Source organism: Amia ocellicauda, chromosome 8 (genome assembly GCF_036373705.1).
Source record: "Amia ocellicauda isolate fAmiCal2 chromosome 8, fAmiCal2.hap1, whole genome shotgun sequence".
Lineage (NCBI taxonomy): Eukaryota > Metazoa > Chordata > Actinopteri > Amiiformes > Amiidae > Amia > Amia ocellicauda.
Window position 1 is genome coordinate 24,322,673 of NC_089857.1, and position 17,796 is coordinate 24,340,468.

Sequence of the window (17,796 nt, forward strand, 5' to 3'; positions counted from 1 at the left end):
TCAGTCAAGACATATCAGACATATCAGACATATTAGATCAGCAGACATAATTGCTATACATTTTTTGACAGTTCTTTTGAAACAGTCTATTCAAATTAGAAAAGTGCATTGGATTCTACTAGTGTACCTTAATCAGTTGATGTGTTATCAGAAGGGGTAAATCTGCTATGTAATTTAAAATACTTGTTTTCTCTAGTAACATATTTTAAATTATTTAAGAACAGTATAATTAAATAGGTCTACTTTATTTTCATGTTCACATCGACATTATTAATGGGTACAAATGATAAACGGTTCATAACAATGAAACCCGAGGATCAGCCATAGACATAACAGACAGATTATTGCTTTTTCCAGTGATTTTTTTTTTTTCACCCATCTTCTCCACTGGGGTTTTCTCTTATGAAGTTGATCAATGGATTTTCCCACCTTACAAAAACAGAAACAGATTCAGATGGGAGATCTGACAGTGTTTTTTTCCTCCATTCAAATTCCTGTGTACAGATTGCTTCATGAGGTGTTTGTGGTACAGATTAAACAAATCAAAAAATGAATGTTTGAACTCTACAGGTAGTGGTGTGTGTGTCTGCTGGCTACAGACACAGTGCAGCAGTGACTAATGATGGAGAACTGTACACATGGGGAGAAGGGGATTTTGGAAGACTGGGTAAGAGTTCTAATTTATTATTTTCAATCATGTTTTTTTACATTCTATGTATATTATTTGCCATGTATATTTTTTTAGCAAATTCTTCTTCATTCATAATCAATAACCAGCTCATCCAATACATGGTCAAATAAAAATATATGTTGAGTGTTTGCTGAGAGAGAACTATAGAACCAAAATTCCAATTGACTGGACTCAGGTATATGTGTGTGTGTGTGTGTGTGTAAACTGTTGGGCTGCCACATAATATAAATCTATGTTCAATAGTTTATCCCCTATCTTACCTCCGTTAAATCAACTGAAATTGCTAGGCTGAATCCTATGGAATTACATTAGTCTGATATAAATAAGTATATGTTTGATCATCTTTTCTGTGTACCAGTTTAGGTAAGTTCATACAAATAGTATAATTTAGGGCAGGTAGGCCAATGGTGAGGAAGGTATCTATAGAAAATGCCCAAATCTGTACAGTTAAGTACATTACATTCTAGACCAAATCAACATTTTACAAATGGCAAATTACAAACATGTAGGCCTACCCTATTGTGGTTTATTTTATTTTAACATTCTACTTTCTGCTACTAGGCTAATAACAAAAAGTGTGATGGGTGTAAGTTTGTAATGTGCAATTTCCAAGTAAGATAAAGATTGACGAACCATTGGTCAAAGGTTAAAGGAAAGTTAGGATTTTAAATATTCTTACTGTAACTATTTTAAATATTAATTGAGTTGTATTCTTCATCAACAACAAAATACTAGCTATTCTCTACCTTCAGAATTACATTGCAGAAGAACATATCTGTGTGTATATAAACAACACCAAATGTTTTGTTAACTGTGTACTTTTCAATTTTATACCTTTGTTAACGCATTTATAAAGACTGCATGTGTCTAACAGTGTGTTCAGATGAGAAGTGTAAGTGAATGTGACTCTGTAACAGCAATATTGGGCAGCATGTTTTGTCTCTCTGCTCAATGACTTAATCATCTCTTACTTTTTAGTTCCCTGTATTACAGTATGATTCCATGGAGCTGTCTGAAATTGACAGAAGCAAAAGTATTGTTTATTTTTGTAATATGAAAATGTATCTTTTTTATTGTTTCTATAATAGGTCACAGTGATAGCCATAGTCGAAATGTACCAACTCTCGTGAAGGATATCAGTGGAGTTGGGCAGGCGGCCTGTGGCAGTTCTCATACAATTGCTGTGGCTCAAGATGGACGAGTAGTGTGGTCCTTTGGAGGGGGAGATAATGGTACATGCTTTTTGCAATTTAAAACATAAATGCAAGGTCTAAACAGTAGCTCTAAATGTCTACCAGGTTTGCACCTATTCTTCCTGGCAATTTTTCAAGTTATGTCAAGTTGGTTGGGGATAGCTGGTGGAAATCTTCAAATCTTGCCACAGCTCCTCCAGGCTTTGACTGGGCCACTCTAGGACTTTCACTTTTTTAAGCCATTCTAGTTTCACTTTGGCTGTGTGCTTGGGACATTGTACTACTCAAAGGTGAATCTCTGTCCCAGTTTTGCAGACTGAAGCAGGTTTTCTTCAAGGATTTGCCTGTATTTAGCTCCATCCTTGCTTCACAGTAGGGATGGTGTTCACTGGGTGATCTGCAGTGTTGGGTTTGCACCAGACATAACACTTTACACTTAGGCCAAATAGTACAATTTATGTTTAATCGGAACACAGAATCTTCTTGCAAATTCCAAGCAGGATTTTACATGGATTTATTTTTAGAAATGGCTTCCTGCTTGCCATTCTTCCATACAGACCTGATTTGTGGAGTACAAGACCTATTGTTGACACATGGGAAGTTTCTCCCATCTCAGCCATGTAATGCTATAGGTCGTAGGTCTTCCAGAGTCTCTGACCAATGCCCTTTTTAACCGGTTTCTCTGTTGGAGAGGATGGCCTACTCTAAACAGATTCTGAGTTTTATTGTATACCTTCCACTTTTTTATGATATGATTTTAAACAGTTCTCAACAGATATTCAGTGCCTTTATCCCAGAGTTGTTTTGAAAACTCCTTAGTCTTCATGGCAGTATCTTTGCTTTAAATTCACTATCCATTGTGGGACCCTGATTAAATACGTTTGTATTTAATCTGAAATCATGTGAATTACTTTAATAGCACACAGATAGACTTCATTGTGGCAATTAGCGGCATCTGAGCTTATTTAGCAGTATCATAACAAAGAGGATGAATACTTATCTTATGAAGACTTTTCAGGCTTTTATTTTTTATTTGTTTGATTATTTAATGTAGTTATTACTATGTTTTTCCTGTGTTAATTCTCAAAGTATATAGATATTGTATCTATATTTCAATGTTTGACAATACTTGTCTCTTCTTTTGCAGGTAAACTAGGTCATGGAGACACAAACCGTGTCTATAGGCCCAAAGTGATCGAAGCTCTACATGGTCTCATCATCAGAAAAGTGTGTGCTGGCAGTCAGTCTTCATTGGCTCTGACATCTGCTGGACAGGTATGCAAAAAGACTGAGTCTATGATGACTAAATTACAGGGGACTTTTATACACTGGAGTCATACCAAAGACTACAAAAATGGGATTTAACATGTGGGATTACACACAATATTGAAGTGCAGATTGTCAGAATTATAAGCAATTTACTTTTGGTTAAGATTTTTGGTTAAGTAAAAAAAAAAAAAAAGCTAGATACAAGTTGCAAATGGGTCATTTTATTATTTGTGATTCATGTGTAGGTCAAAGTTTTGATTTCATCTAGGCCAAAGAGTAACTGAAACTATATGGGAACTGCTAGAATCATACAGTTCTGTAAGCAGGTCTAAATTAAAGAAAAGTCTAAATATATACTGCAGCTGCTCACACAAATTAACCAGGCACATTATCCAAATATCTAATGCAAAGCACAATTCATAGTCCAAAAAAGTAGTATAACTAACATTTCCACCTTTCAGTCAGACCAATAATTCATACAGACACATCTTTATAAACATAATTGTATCATAAAACAGATTCTAATCAGCTGCAATAAATTCCCGATAAAGAAAATCATTGATATCAAACTCTTCTAGAATACCCTGTTGGATGTCAAATGATTTTGTAAATAATACTTATTTTTTCAGTGGGTATAATATTTATTTTTGAAATTAAGGATGAAGATTTATTTAACTTTTCATAGATGTAATGTAATTGATTATGGTTATAGATTTCAATAATAGAAATACAATTATGTAAATATATATTGTGAAGGTATTTGAAATTATTCAAATCTGTCACTTTCTCTGAATTTAATTGTATGAATTGAATGAGAGGCCAAAATTGTCCTAAATTTCCGTAATGGAGCGATACATATATATATTTTTTACATTAATAGTCAACATTTTGTTTTCTGCTTTTTGTTGAAATAAAATAAATCAATAAATAAAGAAGGTTAATAAAGAAAATATGAAGAATGTAATGGATATGCAATTAAATGAGTTTGTTATTTATTTTCTTCTAAAGTGTAACAGTTCTCTTTCATACTTTTGATCTAGCTGTACACCACAGTACATTAAATTTTGGTGGAAATTATGCCATTTCTTTATGTTCAGGTCTTTGCATGGGGTTGCGGCTCATGTCTTGGATGTGGTTCTTCAGAGACAACCTCCCTCAGGCCCCGGTTCATTGAGGACCTCAGTGTTACGAAGATTATTGATATTTCCTGTGGGGACAGTCACTGCCTTGCCTTGTCACATGGTAAGATGTCTTTCCATTTTATCATAATTTATTTTGATTAATATGTGAATGTGGTCATCAATACAGTAACATAAAATAGTTTTACAAAGGCTAGCATATTCCACTTTAAATGACTAAATTTAAATGCATTTAAAAATGGAAACAAAGCATATTCCAATTAATCGTTTTTCATTAATTTTAAAGTTTCCCTTGAAACTGAAGGTGCATTTTGTAAATTATAATTCAGATATAGCATCGCTGTCCTCCACTGATAAGAATGATTATTTTTCCATCTCAAATATTTAACTAACTTTAATGCATGTTTTTTTAATTATTATTATTATTCTCTGATAATATTGATTTCCATTTTGATATGGTATACAAGGATATGTGATTGATCTAATTATTGTGTTTGTTATTTACTTAATTAACAGTCATGTTATTTTAGGTTGCATTGTCCTAGACTTGTGCTAATCAAGGTTTGTGAAACCAGACATACAAGAACAGTTGAAGTTATAATTTAAAAGTATTTAGCTTTAATAGTGCACTTGTTTTGTGACAATACAGCAACTGTGATATTATATTAAGTAATGTAACACTTCCTTGTTTGTTCCAGAGAATGAAGTATATGCCTGGGGTAACAATGCTATGGGGCAGTGTGGGCAGGGGCACACCTCCACTCCAGTCACCAAACCTAAGAAAGTTGTCGGACTGGAAGGAGTATCCATTCAGCAGGTTACTGCAGGGACCTCCCATAGCCTGGCCTGGACTGCAGTACCTACAGACAGGTTGGACTTACATAAGAAAAGCTTTACATTTCTCATAATGACAGTGAACAACATAAAATATATTTTTAGTTTCTTTTCGAGGGCTAAAAGCAAAAATTTTACATTATTATTACTTTTTACAGTCTTGATTGTATTGGCCATTTATTCTTCATAATCATGTGCTTTTAATCATGAATTCTAAATAAGAATATAATCTATTCTAAAAGCTGAATACAGCTAAAAAAACACTTTAATGCACCGACTGCCTCAACACAAGGCGTATGTACACAGAAAGATCCATCTGTTTTAGTTATTTTTGTCATATATTTAATTTCGTTTTGTATTTCGGAGAAAATTACCATGGGCTTATCTTTATTTGCCAGATGCCCATCACTTGTTGAGAATACATTTTGATGTATGTCTTCGATAACATTCCCTGACATCCGATTGTTGTGGGATTAAATAGATTCTAAATCTATTTAAAATCTATCTAACCATTTATCACAAATTATAAAACCACTATGGTCGCCAGTGTACAGACTGACAGTTTTTCTTAAAACCCTATTTTGTTGCTACTAATAACAGACCCTAGCACCAAAATCTAGTGGGGATCACAAAGCAATAAAAGGGATTATTGTAACCTATGCTTCTGAAATTGCTCAGTAATCATGACTCCCAAGTTAATTTGTTAAAACTAACTTGTTTTGCACTATGTGTAGCCCATGTTGTTACTTAGTGTAAGGGCTATCTATCTTTTCTTGTCCACACTGTTAAAGACTTTTGTTTAATATTAAAATATTAGTCACAGTGGGTAAGGGCATCTGCTAATAAATAAATAATAATGTTAAAGTGATCACATTACACAGATAAGCTCCCTGCACCCCACCCAGAAGATAATCCAGTTAAGAGGTGGAGCAAGTATCGTGATTCTTTATAGGAAAAAGGCTCCCAATTATGCATTTCATTTTTAAATAGCTTTTAAGTGATGTTAAACCAGCACTTCCTAAATAAATATGTTTTCTTTATGTTTGATGTTTCAGACTATTTTCCTTTAACAACACTTAGCAATTAGTGTTTCCGGTGCATGCCATTATAGTTTGTTGTTCATCAATTTAAATTTAAACCAAGACATTAGGCTCGTTGCTTGTGGTTTTAGAAAGTGAAACTGAATTAAGTTGTCAGACATAATTTATTTTTATATCTATATATTTAAACATTGTTGCTAAATCGTTTGCCTGTATGTCTATGATTCATATTTTCTTTTAGGCAACTGGTAGCATGGCATAGACCTTTTTGTGTGGATCTTGAAGAAAGCACCTTCACTTATCTCCGCAATTTCTTAGAGCGCTACTGCGATGGTATCAGTTGTGATGTCCCACCCCCACCCTTCCAGACGAAGAGGTACCACAGTGGTTGTTTATATGGAAGTAATTTTGCACATGTCCCAGTCCCATATGTCTCATGTGTCACAGTGATGTATGGTGGAGTGAATATGTACAGTTGTAGGCAGAAGTATGAATACCTTTAATTTGAAACAGTTTTACTCTGTGATTTGTTTTGTCTGTTTTAGTTTAAAAAAAAAAAGTATTTTAAGCTTTTAAGTAATAGGCTTTGTATAGTTATTTTCTGTTATTGTAATCAAATTTCTGTTATTCTAATAAATGTAAGTAAAATACAATAATACATCAATAAAACAAATGAAAATGTTACTAAAAGTTGGTGCTGTGATGTCTGCTCCTGCTTTCAGGGAGCACCACCAGTTTGTGCTGTTATGTATGAAGCTTCTGTCCACTCACTTGTCCCTGGCCCATGCTGGAGGAACAGGGGCCACAGTGCTGGGTGCTCAGGGAAGGCCCCTGCGCAACCTGCTCTTCAGGCTTATTGACTCCAACGTACCCGATTCCATTCAGCAGGTATTGTGTGGTCACCAGATAGAAACATACATGGATATAATTAAAAACACATTTTTATTTTCTTGAAGAAATCAATTAATTCTTCATCATCTCTTCTAATTATTATTATTGTTGTTGTTTTGTAGAAAAGAGAAGATTAATGGAAGTTCTGTATGCAATGTAATAGTGTATGCTGTGTTTCTGTTTTTAGTCCTGATTCTAGCCAGTATGCATGGTTTTGTGTGTCCCTGAAATATACCTGTTTTCTGCTGTTTGCTTGACAGGCGGTGATGAGTACACTCTCCATTGGTGCATCACTGCTGCTGCCTCCACTCAGAGAGCGTACAGAGCTTTTACACTCACTTCTACCTCAGGGTCCAGAGAGCTGGGAAAGCCTTTCTAAGGGCCAGGTGAGAGTGTGTCTTAAACACATGTTATTTATCTGTTATATACAAAACTGTTAATGAGAATGTAAAAAGGGCTCGGTTATAACTGGTGGATTAAACTGTCAGACAGACTCTTACTTCAAAACAATCTTCTCAGAATGATATATGAATAGAACTGAGGTGTAATTCTGGGAAGAAAATGTATGTGGACTGTGTAACGGGTTGGGGGGCCCATCCCAAGAAAGGGCTGTATATAGGCGGGGTCTGGTCTTGAAACACACAGTAGGAAGGCAGGCAAAGGGTACAAAACAGGATTGCTGTTGTTTTATTGCTTCCCTAAATGGCAGGCACAGTGTCAAAAAGCAAAACAAAACCTAGCTCTGTCCGAGCACTACCTAAACGTAAACAATCCCTAACTATAAAACAAACTAACAATAACAGTAAATGCCCGGGTCGGTAGAGCCGAACACCGGCCAAACAGAAGCACGACAGGGGCAAGGCAGGTTCGTAGTCACAGTCTGTAATCAAAGTTTTTTACCAATGGGAGGTTGTCAGACAGTCTGGGGTTTAAGAGGGAGAATGGTCCAGGTCTAGAAAAAGGGTCATAAGCCAGTGAATCAGTCAACTGTGAACTTATCCCTTCTTTCTCCTGCTCGCCCTCGCCCTCGCCCTCGCCCTCGCCCTCGCCCTCGCCCTCGCCCTCGCCCTCGCCCTCGCCCTCGCCCTCGCCCTCGCCCTCCTGTGCACCTTGCTACCCCAGCCAAGCATGCACACACAGGTTCGCTTCCTGCTTCCTTTTATAGGGGAAGTGGTGGGTGGGACTATGGCCATCAGGAGCCCTGCTGGCTTCTGGGGTTTGGAGTCCTGGAGGAGATGTTTTGTAGTCTCCTCCATTGAAAGACCCGCCCTGACCACAGCCTTGCCTCTCACACTGCCACAACTGATGTATTAACTGCAAATGTGTGCTATATATGTTAAGTGATTAAACTTCATTATAGTATAGTAGACTGAGCACATGCATGCAGGTTTTGCTAATCTACACAGATGTTCAGATGTTTTTGGTTTGTTGTAAAAGCAAGGCTACGTGTCTTGCAGAGACTGCAGCTGGATATGGTGCTGAACAGCCTCCAGGAACAGTCCCATGTGGCTTCCTTGCTCGGGTACAGCTCCCCCAGGGAGCTGTCTGCAGGGTTGTCCCTCACATCTTCACCAGACCCCCCTTCAGGCAACTTGGAGACGCATGATCATTTCCATTTAGCTGAAGTCTTGCTGAAGACTCTGCTGCTGAATATTGGCTTCTACACTGTGAGATTGTTATTTGCTGTTACATTTGTTTGATGCTTAAATTGTATCATTTCAAACAAAAAGAAGATAAATAAGCATGCCTGGTTTCCTGTACAATTGTGTTTGTTTAATATTTTAATATTACTTTTGTGATTTATTTTCTTGATAGCTTCACTTATATTATTTTTGTGTCATTGTAATTTTTTATATTATCCAGTGTGCATTTAAATTATTTTAACTTAACTAGGGTTTTCTGAGTGGCTGTGCATGTGTTTATATAAAATCCAGAGATTTCCATGTAGTTTATTATTAAACTAAAGTGTAATAAAAAGAGGGATCAATGTATCTTGTGTGTCCTCTTGCAGGAGCGTGCTTTTGGTGAATTAGAGAAGAACAGTGACAAACAGCAGTGCAGCGACGCACAGAAGCAGACTGACCCACCATCGCACTTTCACCGCCTGCTGTCAGCCATGCATCGGCACCTCCTGACGCACTGCTGCATCAGTACCAATACCAAGGTAGGCTGTGCCCTGTGTTGTGGTTTTGTTTGATTCTTTTTCAAATTTAATTTTTCAAATTAAAATGTCAAATCAAAGTTTTTATTTGAAATAGATTTTAATAGTGTAACTGGATTTTTATCAGGTAATATGAAACAAACTAATCTCAAGTGTAGAAAACCTTTTAATTTAATTATATTCCCAAAAAGAGAACTGGAACATTTAATTGAATAGCATTATATGCACAAACTTCTGTTTCCATACCCTCTGAAAGCATATAGGGCTAGATATTCATAGGGTTTACGCACTGCGCACAGGGGTATAAATGCGCATTATTTGCCATTTTCAAAATGGCAGAAATTATGCGTCATACCTGCTATATTCGTAGCTGTGCACCATGTAAAAAACAGGTTTGAGACACGCAAAATAACGTTGAAACGGGTGCCGTTAACTCCGTGCACAGCACTATTTCAGGGGACAGCCACTGGACAGTGACATTCCAGTGCACAATCAACTATGGGGCTGTCTGGTTTCATATATGGTTATATATATATATATATATATATATATATATATATATATATATATGGTTGATTTTGTTTTTCAACATAATATTGTAAATAATAAAACAAATGAAAATGGCATGGACAAAAATGATTGGACCCTCAACCTAATATTTTGTTGCACAATCTTTAGAGGCAATCACTGCAATCGAACATTTTCTGTAGCTCTCAATGAGACTTCTGCACCTGTTAACAGGTAGTTTGGCACACTCTTCCTGAGCAAACTGCTCCAGCTGTCTCAGGTTTGATGGGTGCCTTTTCCAGACTGCAAGTTTCAGCTCTTTCCATAGATGTTCGATAGGATTCAGATCAGGACTCAAAGAAGGCCACTTCAGTCCAATGTTTTGTTCTTATCCATTCTTGGGTGTTTATAGCTGTGTGTTTTGGGTCATAATCCTGTTGAATAATGCCCTGCACAGATTCAAAGCACCCTGTGCCAGGCGCAAATTCCAATCTGGCTTTTTTGTGTTTTTCTTTCAAAAGTGGAGTCCTCCTGGGTCTTCTTCCATGGAGGCCACTTTCGCTCAAAAAGCGATGGATGGTGCGATCAGAAACTGATGTACCTTCACCTTGGAGTTCAGCTTGTATCTCTTTGGCAGTTATCCTTGGTTCTTTTTCTGCCATTCGCACTGTCCTTCTGTTCAATCTGGAGTCGATTTTCCTCTTGCAGCCGCCCAGGGAGGTTGGCTGCAGTTCCATGGACCTTGAACTTCTTAATAATATTTGCAACTGTTGTCACAGGAACATCAAGCTGCTTGCAGATGGTCTTGTAGCCTTTACCTTTACCATGCTTGTCTATTATTTTCTTTCTGATCTCCTCAGACAACAACTGCTTTCTCTGGTCCATGTTCAGTGTGGTGCACACAATGATGCCAAACAGCACAGTGACTACTTTCCTCCATTTAAATAGGCTGAATGACTGATTACATGATTGGAGATGTGTGATACTAATTAAAAAAACTAGTTTGGAATATCACTATAATCCAATTGTTTATTATCTTTTCTAAGGGGTAGCAACAAATGTGGCCAGGCCATTTTAGAATATATTGGTAGAATGAACAATAATTAATCTCTTTTCACAGCTTCTTTGCTTTATTCTATGACATACCAAAGGCATGCAAGTATACATGATGCAATAGTTTTTAATTTCATCAATTTTCACGAGGAATGGAGCATTATTTCAATGAGATTTAAGGGTTCCAACAAATTTGAGGATGTCTGTACATACATAGGAAACGTAGTTAGTAGCATGTCCATGGTCATTGCTAGTACTTGTGTAGTTTATATTGATTGCAGCTATGTCCCCTTCCCCTGAGCTATTAACTATGACTTCACATCTTGTCTACAATTATTAGCTCACAAATCTAGGATGTAGGACTTGTAATAACTGTATATTTTCTTATGCACTTACAGTGAGGGGAAAAAAGTATTTGATCCCCTCCTGATTTTGTAAATTTGCCCACTGACAAAGAAATGATCAGTCTATAATTTTAATGGTAGGTGTATTTTAACAGTGAGAGACAGAATAACAACAAAAAAATCCAGAAAAATGCATTTCAAAAAAGTTATGAATTGATTTGCATGTTAATGAGGGAAATAAGTATTTGATCCCCTATCAATCAGCAAGATTTCCGGCTCCCATGTGCCTTTTATACAGGTAACGAGCTGAGATTAGGAGCACTCTCTTAAAGGGAGTGCTCCTAATCTCAGCTCGTTACCTGTATAAAAGACACCTGTCCACAGAAGCAATCAATCAATCAGATTCCAAACTCTCCACCATGGCCAAGACCAAAGAGCTGTCCAAGGATGTCAGGGACAAGATTGTAGACCTACACAAGGCTGGAATGGGCTACAAGACCATCGCCAAGCAGCTTGGTGAGAAGGTGACAACAGTTGGTTCGACCAGCTGGGACCATGGTCACCAAGAAAACAATTGGTAACACACTACGCCGTGAAGGACTGAAATCCTGCAGCGCCCGCAAGGTCCCCCTGCTCAAGAAAGCACATGTACAGGCCTGTCTGAAGTTTGCCAATGAACATCTGAATGATACAGAGGAGAACTGGGTGAAAGTGTTGTGGTCAGATGAGACCAAAATCGAGCTCTTTGGCATCAACTCAACTCGCCGTGTTTGGAGGAGGAGGAATGACCCCAAGAACACCATCCCCACCGTCAAACATGGAGGTGGAAACATTATGCTTTGGGGGTGTTTTTCTGCTAAGGGGACAGGACAACTGCACCGCATCAAAGGGATGATGGACGGGGCCATGTACCGTCAAATCTTGGGTGAGAACCTCCTTCCCTCAGCCAGGGCATTGAAAATGGGTTGTAGATGGGTATTCCAGCATGACAATGACCCAAAACACACAGCCAAGGCAACAAAGGAGTGGCTCAAGAAGAAGCACATTAAGGTCCTGGACTGGCCTAGCCAGTCTCCAGACCTTAATCCCATAGAAAATCTGTGGAGGGAGCTGAAGGTTCGAGTTGCCAAACGTCAGCCTCGAAACCTTAATGACTTGGAGAGGATGTGCAAAGAGGAGTGGGACAAAATCCCTCCTGAGATGTGTGCAAACCTGGTGGCCAACTACAAGAAACGTCTGACCTCTGTGATTGCCAACAAGGGTTTTGCCACCAAGTACTAAGTCGAAGGTGTCAAATACTTATTCCCTCATTAACATGCAAATCAATTGATAACTTTTTTGAAATGCGTTTTTCTGGATTTGTTTGTTGTTATTCTGTGTCTCACTGTTAAAATACACCTACCATTAAAATTATAGACTGATCATTTCTTTGTCAGTGGCAAACGTACAAAATCAGCAGGGGATCAAATACTTTTTTCCCTCACTGTACATATGGAACTCAAAAAGTAAATGGTGGTTACACAGCACTAGGTGCTACACAGCTGTTTTGGACACACAGCAGCAGTAATGTACATACTATTATGTTTGATTCTGTGACAACCTACATACATACAGACAATTATGGATATTGAGTATTATTTATTACTACTACATCCCCAATATTGTGTTTGTACTGCAATACTACGTGTATGATCCTCGTTGTTTGCCCTGTCAGGACAATGGCATAGAGGTGTGCACTACTATATTACCGAGTAGGTCTGCATTCAGGATGTGTCCAGTCTCGAGTGCACTGCACAGTGTGGACTGATGTCAGACGTGATTTCAAATGATATATATGTGTGTGTGTGTGCACGTGCATGTGCGTGTGTGTGTGTTTACAAATAACAGATCGTGAAACATGGCACTTGCCTCTGTCCAGCACACTGCCTTCATTCATTTATCCAACTGCAGAGTCCTGTTCCTCTAATGCCGTGGCTAATTAACATATGGTAATGACTCGTTAATGGAAAACATGATATGCAAATATATTCTGGACATTAAACATGTGCATAGCGCAATCGAATTTGAATTGAGTGAAAACCTTAATTAGACTGAATATAAATTTTTTTGTGTGGTATTAGTGCAGCGCATTAATCCGATAACTGCACAAAACTGTGTTCAGACAGTGGGGATAATAGCGCACTGTGGTGTGGTGCAAGCAGGTTTATTAGGAAAACAATGCTATATTACATGGTCGTGCAAAGATTTGCGCCATGTTTGAATCTCTCTCCTTTTTTGGCCAAGTCGCATTTTTATTGAGCGGGACTCATTTTGCGCAGAAATTGCGTGAAGTTTGAATATATCGGGCCCATTGTTTTTCTTGTGGAGACTTCTCATAGATTCTGCTCCCTTTTTCAAACTGGATATAAATCCCTGTGATTAGATCAAATTGCTTTTATTACTGCCTTCCCATTTTATAAACCATACAGCGAGATATGTTTGATTCAGTACAGCGAGAAGAGACACCATGACATTCAGACCTGCAAAATTCCCACTACTTCTGCCTTTAACTGAATTAGATTTTTTTATAGTTTTATCCAGTCAACAGTAGTTGACAGTAGTGAAATAATAATTTTCTTAGTGCATAGTCAGGTGTAATTTTTTCTGTTGAACGGTAACAATTTACCAGCTGGTTCCCCCGCTTGCTTGAAAAGGCCTGAGGAGAACCCTGTATTTATCTCATTTTCTTTGTAAATCTTTCATAACAATACATTGACATTTTGTTACTCTTTTCTTTAAGGAGGATGGCAGTGTGAAGTTGCTCCATAAGCACCTTTGCCTACTGTTGCCTTATGCAGCAGACACGTTCAGGCGTTCCACCATTTTACTAGAAGAGACATCTCTTGACAAGAATGTTTTCAAGAAATTGCACAGTAAGATAAATTTGAATCTTCGATCTGAATAATATCCTGTATTTCCACCCTGAAACAACTGTAAATATATCCATCATTCTTCCTCACCTAGAGGAAATGTCATTTGTCAGGCAGATTATATCTCAAACAATGTGCTTTCATTAATTAAAGGAGGATATTTACCTTTGCTACTCTGCTTGAATAAAAATATTGCATAATAGCAGTGTTGAATTACTAGGGTACATGGCTATAGGCCATGATTTTACATTGCAGCTTTGTTAAAAAAGGATCAGTAAAAAGAGAAGCACAATGTTTTCTGTTATTTAGAGCAGTTATAATATAATTACAAATACTTACATTCTAGTCAGATATGGTACAATGATTTGTTCTAAAGACAGCTTGTATAAAGCCGGACTCTTCTAGTTGTATACCAATTGAGAATTAATATAGAAGTGTTGATGCATCCCTGTGTTTTTTTTCAGCTGTTCTGTACAACTCTGCAGCAGGCAGTCTTTTGTGCCAGGTGATCTACTCCCTCTTGCTGCTGCCTCTCCCTGTCGTGCGACCTTTGCTTTCCCATATGCTCTCTCTGCTGGAGCATGTCAATGAGCTCAATTGTTTCTTACCGGACACTGGGCTTCTAGAGGAACAGGAGCTGGAGGGAAATCCTCTCGGTAAGAGCACTACAGAGTCACTAGATTAGCCATGGAGCACCTACTGAAATGTAAAGCTTGCTCATCATAGTTATGTTTCTTTTGGGGTTGTCAGATTGATGTGAATTGCAAATCCACCCTCTAAAAGGAAACAATATATGTTTAAGGTAATAAGACACAAATGCTTGAGTATCGAAACTCGACACTAGCAGGGCCGAATTTGAAATGTATGATATGCACTGAGGTTGCAAATGCGGACTGACCAGTGTGCTGAATTTATTAGAGGCAGGAGGGGAAGGCATACCCTACATCTGCATCCAAAGTTTATAATTAGTGATGGAGAACTTGATAATTTCAGACCCATCAGCAAGTTCCAGTCCATCAGCTGAGGATGAGAACTGGGTATGGCTTCTGGACTTGGAAAGATCAGTGGCTCTAGCTATTGGCAGGTGTCTTGGAGGAATGTTACAGGGGCCGGCTCCATCCACCCAGGAGATGGCTGCTGAGTTCTGGTTGCAGAACCCTCTGCTCAGAAATGGCCTTGAGATGGACTTTGAAAGGCTAGGTATGGACCCTTTATTATTATTATTATTGTTGTTGTTGTTAATTGTGTTTCTAGCTTTATTTTTTAATTAAAACATTACAGATTTAAAACAAAATATTTGTCTTTACCCAATCATTCTGTACTACTGTTGTTGATGTGTGCCTGTGCTGGTAATAATTTTGAAATTTAAAACAGTTATTCTAAGCGAATGCCTGTTCAAAATGTGGAATCAATTATTGTGTAGTTATATTTTGATCAAATTGGTATTGCTTTGTGTGTTTTTTTCCTTTTTATTCTGTAGATTCAGTGATGGATTTGCTGACAGAGGCAGCAATGTCTGGCTGCAGTGATGCCAAACTTGGTGATCTGAAAGTGAGTGAGGAGAGTGCCCTGCTGATAGAGCTGGCCCTGGGCACACCAAGAGATCCAGCACATAATCTCTGGAGAAGAATGAAGGATTATGCCATCAGCAAAGGTACCTCAGACTGCAGAGAATTAATAGAAAGGTGTAAATAAGGTTCATATTCCATAGCTCTTTTAGATCTTAAGAGATCTACAGTACTACAGTAGAATACAATACACAATTCAGAGAGTTATGAAGAGAAACAAAATATTGTTTAAGTTACAGCAATTTAGCATTGAGGCGCAGAAGTTATTTGCTTGAAGAGCAAGGATGCAAATCTAAATATTTAACATTGATCTTATCTTCTGTATGTGGCAGTGCCAAGTAGAACTGCACAGTTGCATATAGGTTGCAAAGCAGAATAATGAATAGTTATCGCTCATAGACAGTTTTAAATCCACATAATTCATGACAAAATATCCTAAAACACACAAATGCATCCATTTTAAGAATGTGTATTTAATGTGATATTTTACAGAACACATTTAGGAATGTATACCATATTGATATGCCTTATTGGTATTGTTGCCTATTCAATGAAATTTAACAAGTTGGTACAATTTACCCTTAATAAATAAATCCACCTTACTGCCTAGAACCATCTTACCATATACGTAATCTTCAAGTTTTACAATAATTGAAAGTGTATCCATAACTTAATATTTAATAGAAGTTAGAAGCATTTGTCTGTAGTTACTTGGTTCATTCATGCTTTTTCCTGGATGGATGTTACATTAGCAATTTTCCAGTTAGTGGGTGAGTGAAGTGAGTTAATTGATGAAACTAAGAGCTATTTATTTCCAATATTTGCCAAATTATTTATGGACATTGTATCACTTAGAGAACATATGTGTGGCTTTAAAGAAAAATGCTTGTATTAATTGTCATTCATCTTGTTGTAATTTAAGACTGGGACAGCTACAGTTCAGAAGGAGACTCCCTGCTGGAAACAGCGTGTCGCTGCAGTTTTGCTGCTTTATTGAAACACACTGGCCTGCATGGGGAAGTATACTGGCACGACAGGTCAGTTTCTATAGAAGCCATTGCCTTACTATAAAATCATCACTATTCTCTGGTTATTATGTTGAGTCTCTTCCATTTAACAAGAACAGAATTTCAATTACATCTATTTTTCTGAAAATGTTGGAAATCTTAATTTTTGATAATAATTTGCAGATAAGTTAAACAGTTCATACATACTTAAACATTAATCACATGAGTTATTAATTAAAGTATGGTCAGTAGTACCAATCAGTATGTCTGATGTTTTTAAAAAAATGTATTTCTTTTGCACAGTAATATATATAAAACAAATTTTAATGTAAAAGGACTTTTTTTTTTTTAATCTTTTTGATTCCCTGAAATCAATACATTGCAATAAAAGTGCAGTGGAGATATTCAGGCTAATTATTTGTTTACCTGCAGATATGAACCTTGTGAAATGCTCATAGAAATCTATCAGATTGTGTACAAGGTTCGCAGCACTCTACTGTCATATAAAGACTCTGCAGGGAACACTGCAAATATTCAAACACCAACTCACACCAAACAGGTAAAATAGTGTTTTTAATTTGTCTTTAATATTAAAATCACAAATTGGATGATATGTACTAGATCTACGTTCTTTGTAGCATATCTGCAAATGCTCTTGATCACTGTCAGTTTTAAGGAACCAATAGATTTGACTACATTAAATAAAAACTTTTATTCAATGAAGCATTTTGCATTTTTAACTATTTTTATATGTTGCTTTTAATTGCTTTTTACATTTTGTTATATATAGTACAACTTTTTCTAATAATTGGTGTCCTTTTTTATAAGGAGTTTTAAAACTTGAATACCTTTCTTGTTTTTCTGACAACTAATATAACACATATTGAACTTTTTATGAATATATTTGACACATCGTATGCACCTTAAGCCCTTGTGTTTTATGGCTCTAACCATGTCTCATGTGTGTGCAGAGTTCTGTGGTATCTCAGCATCCCTGCGAGGCAGTGCTGGAGGCGAGCACTGGTGGCACCATGGAGAGGGCAGACAGGGCAGTGAAGTCCACTGATGTGCAACAGGGTAGTCAGGCAGCCACATCTGAACACAACCAGGAAGAAGGAACAGAAGAAGACATCTCAAGTATCAGCAGTATGTACTTGCCTGGTAAAAAAACACATCTTCTTTATAACTCT

General features: G+C 37.2%; 1 protein-coding gene across 4 annotated transcripts in view; it reads left to right on the forward strand.

The window, feature by feature from the left end:
• Positions 1–17,796, forward strand: part of LOC136754702 (probable E3 ubiquitin-protein ligase HERC1) — a 91,044-nt gene that overhangs the window by 15,271 nt on the left and 57,977 nt on the right. For 3 of the 4 annotated variants that reach the window (XM_066710769.1, XM_066710771.1, XM_066710773.1), the window contains exons 6-22: positions 571–667; positions 1,780–1,923; positions 3,032–3,159; positions 4,251–4,395; positions 4,991–5,162; positions 6,408–6,542; positions 6,889–7,054; positions 7,318–7,443; positions 8,515–8,724; positions 9,069–9,221; positions 13,902–14,034; positions 14,496–14,687; positions 15,025–15,231; positions 15,512–15,685; positions 16,522–16,636; positions 17,039–17,165; positions 17,578–17,767. In XM_066710769.1, coding sequence (XP_066566866.1) covers positions 571–667; positions 1,780–1,923; positions 3,032–3,159; positions 4,251–4,395; positions 4,991–5,162; positions 6,408–6,542; positions 6,889–7,054; positions 7,318–7,443; positions 8,515–8,724; positions 9,069–9,221; positions 13,902–14,034; positions 14,496–14,687; positions 15,025–15,231; positions 15,512–15,685; positions 16,522–16,636; positions 17,039–17,165; positions 17,578–17,767 — 2,614 coding nt within the window. The remainder of the gene's footprint in view (positions 1–570; positions 668–1,779; positions 1,924–3,031; positions 3,160–4,250; positions 4,396–4,990; positions 5,163–6,407; positions 6,543–6,888; positions 7,055–7,317; positions 7,444–8,514; positions 8,725–9,068; positions 9,222–13,901; positions 14,035–14,495; positions 14,688–15,024; positions 15,232–15,511; positions 15,686–16,521; positions 16,637–17,038; positions 17,166–17,577; positions 17,768–17,796) is intronic. The other variant, XM_066710772.1, reaches the window with a different exon arrangement.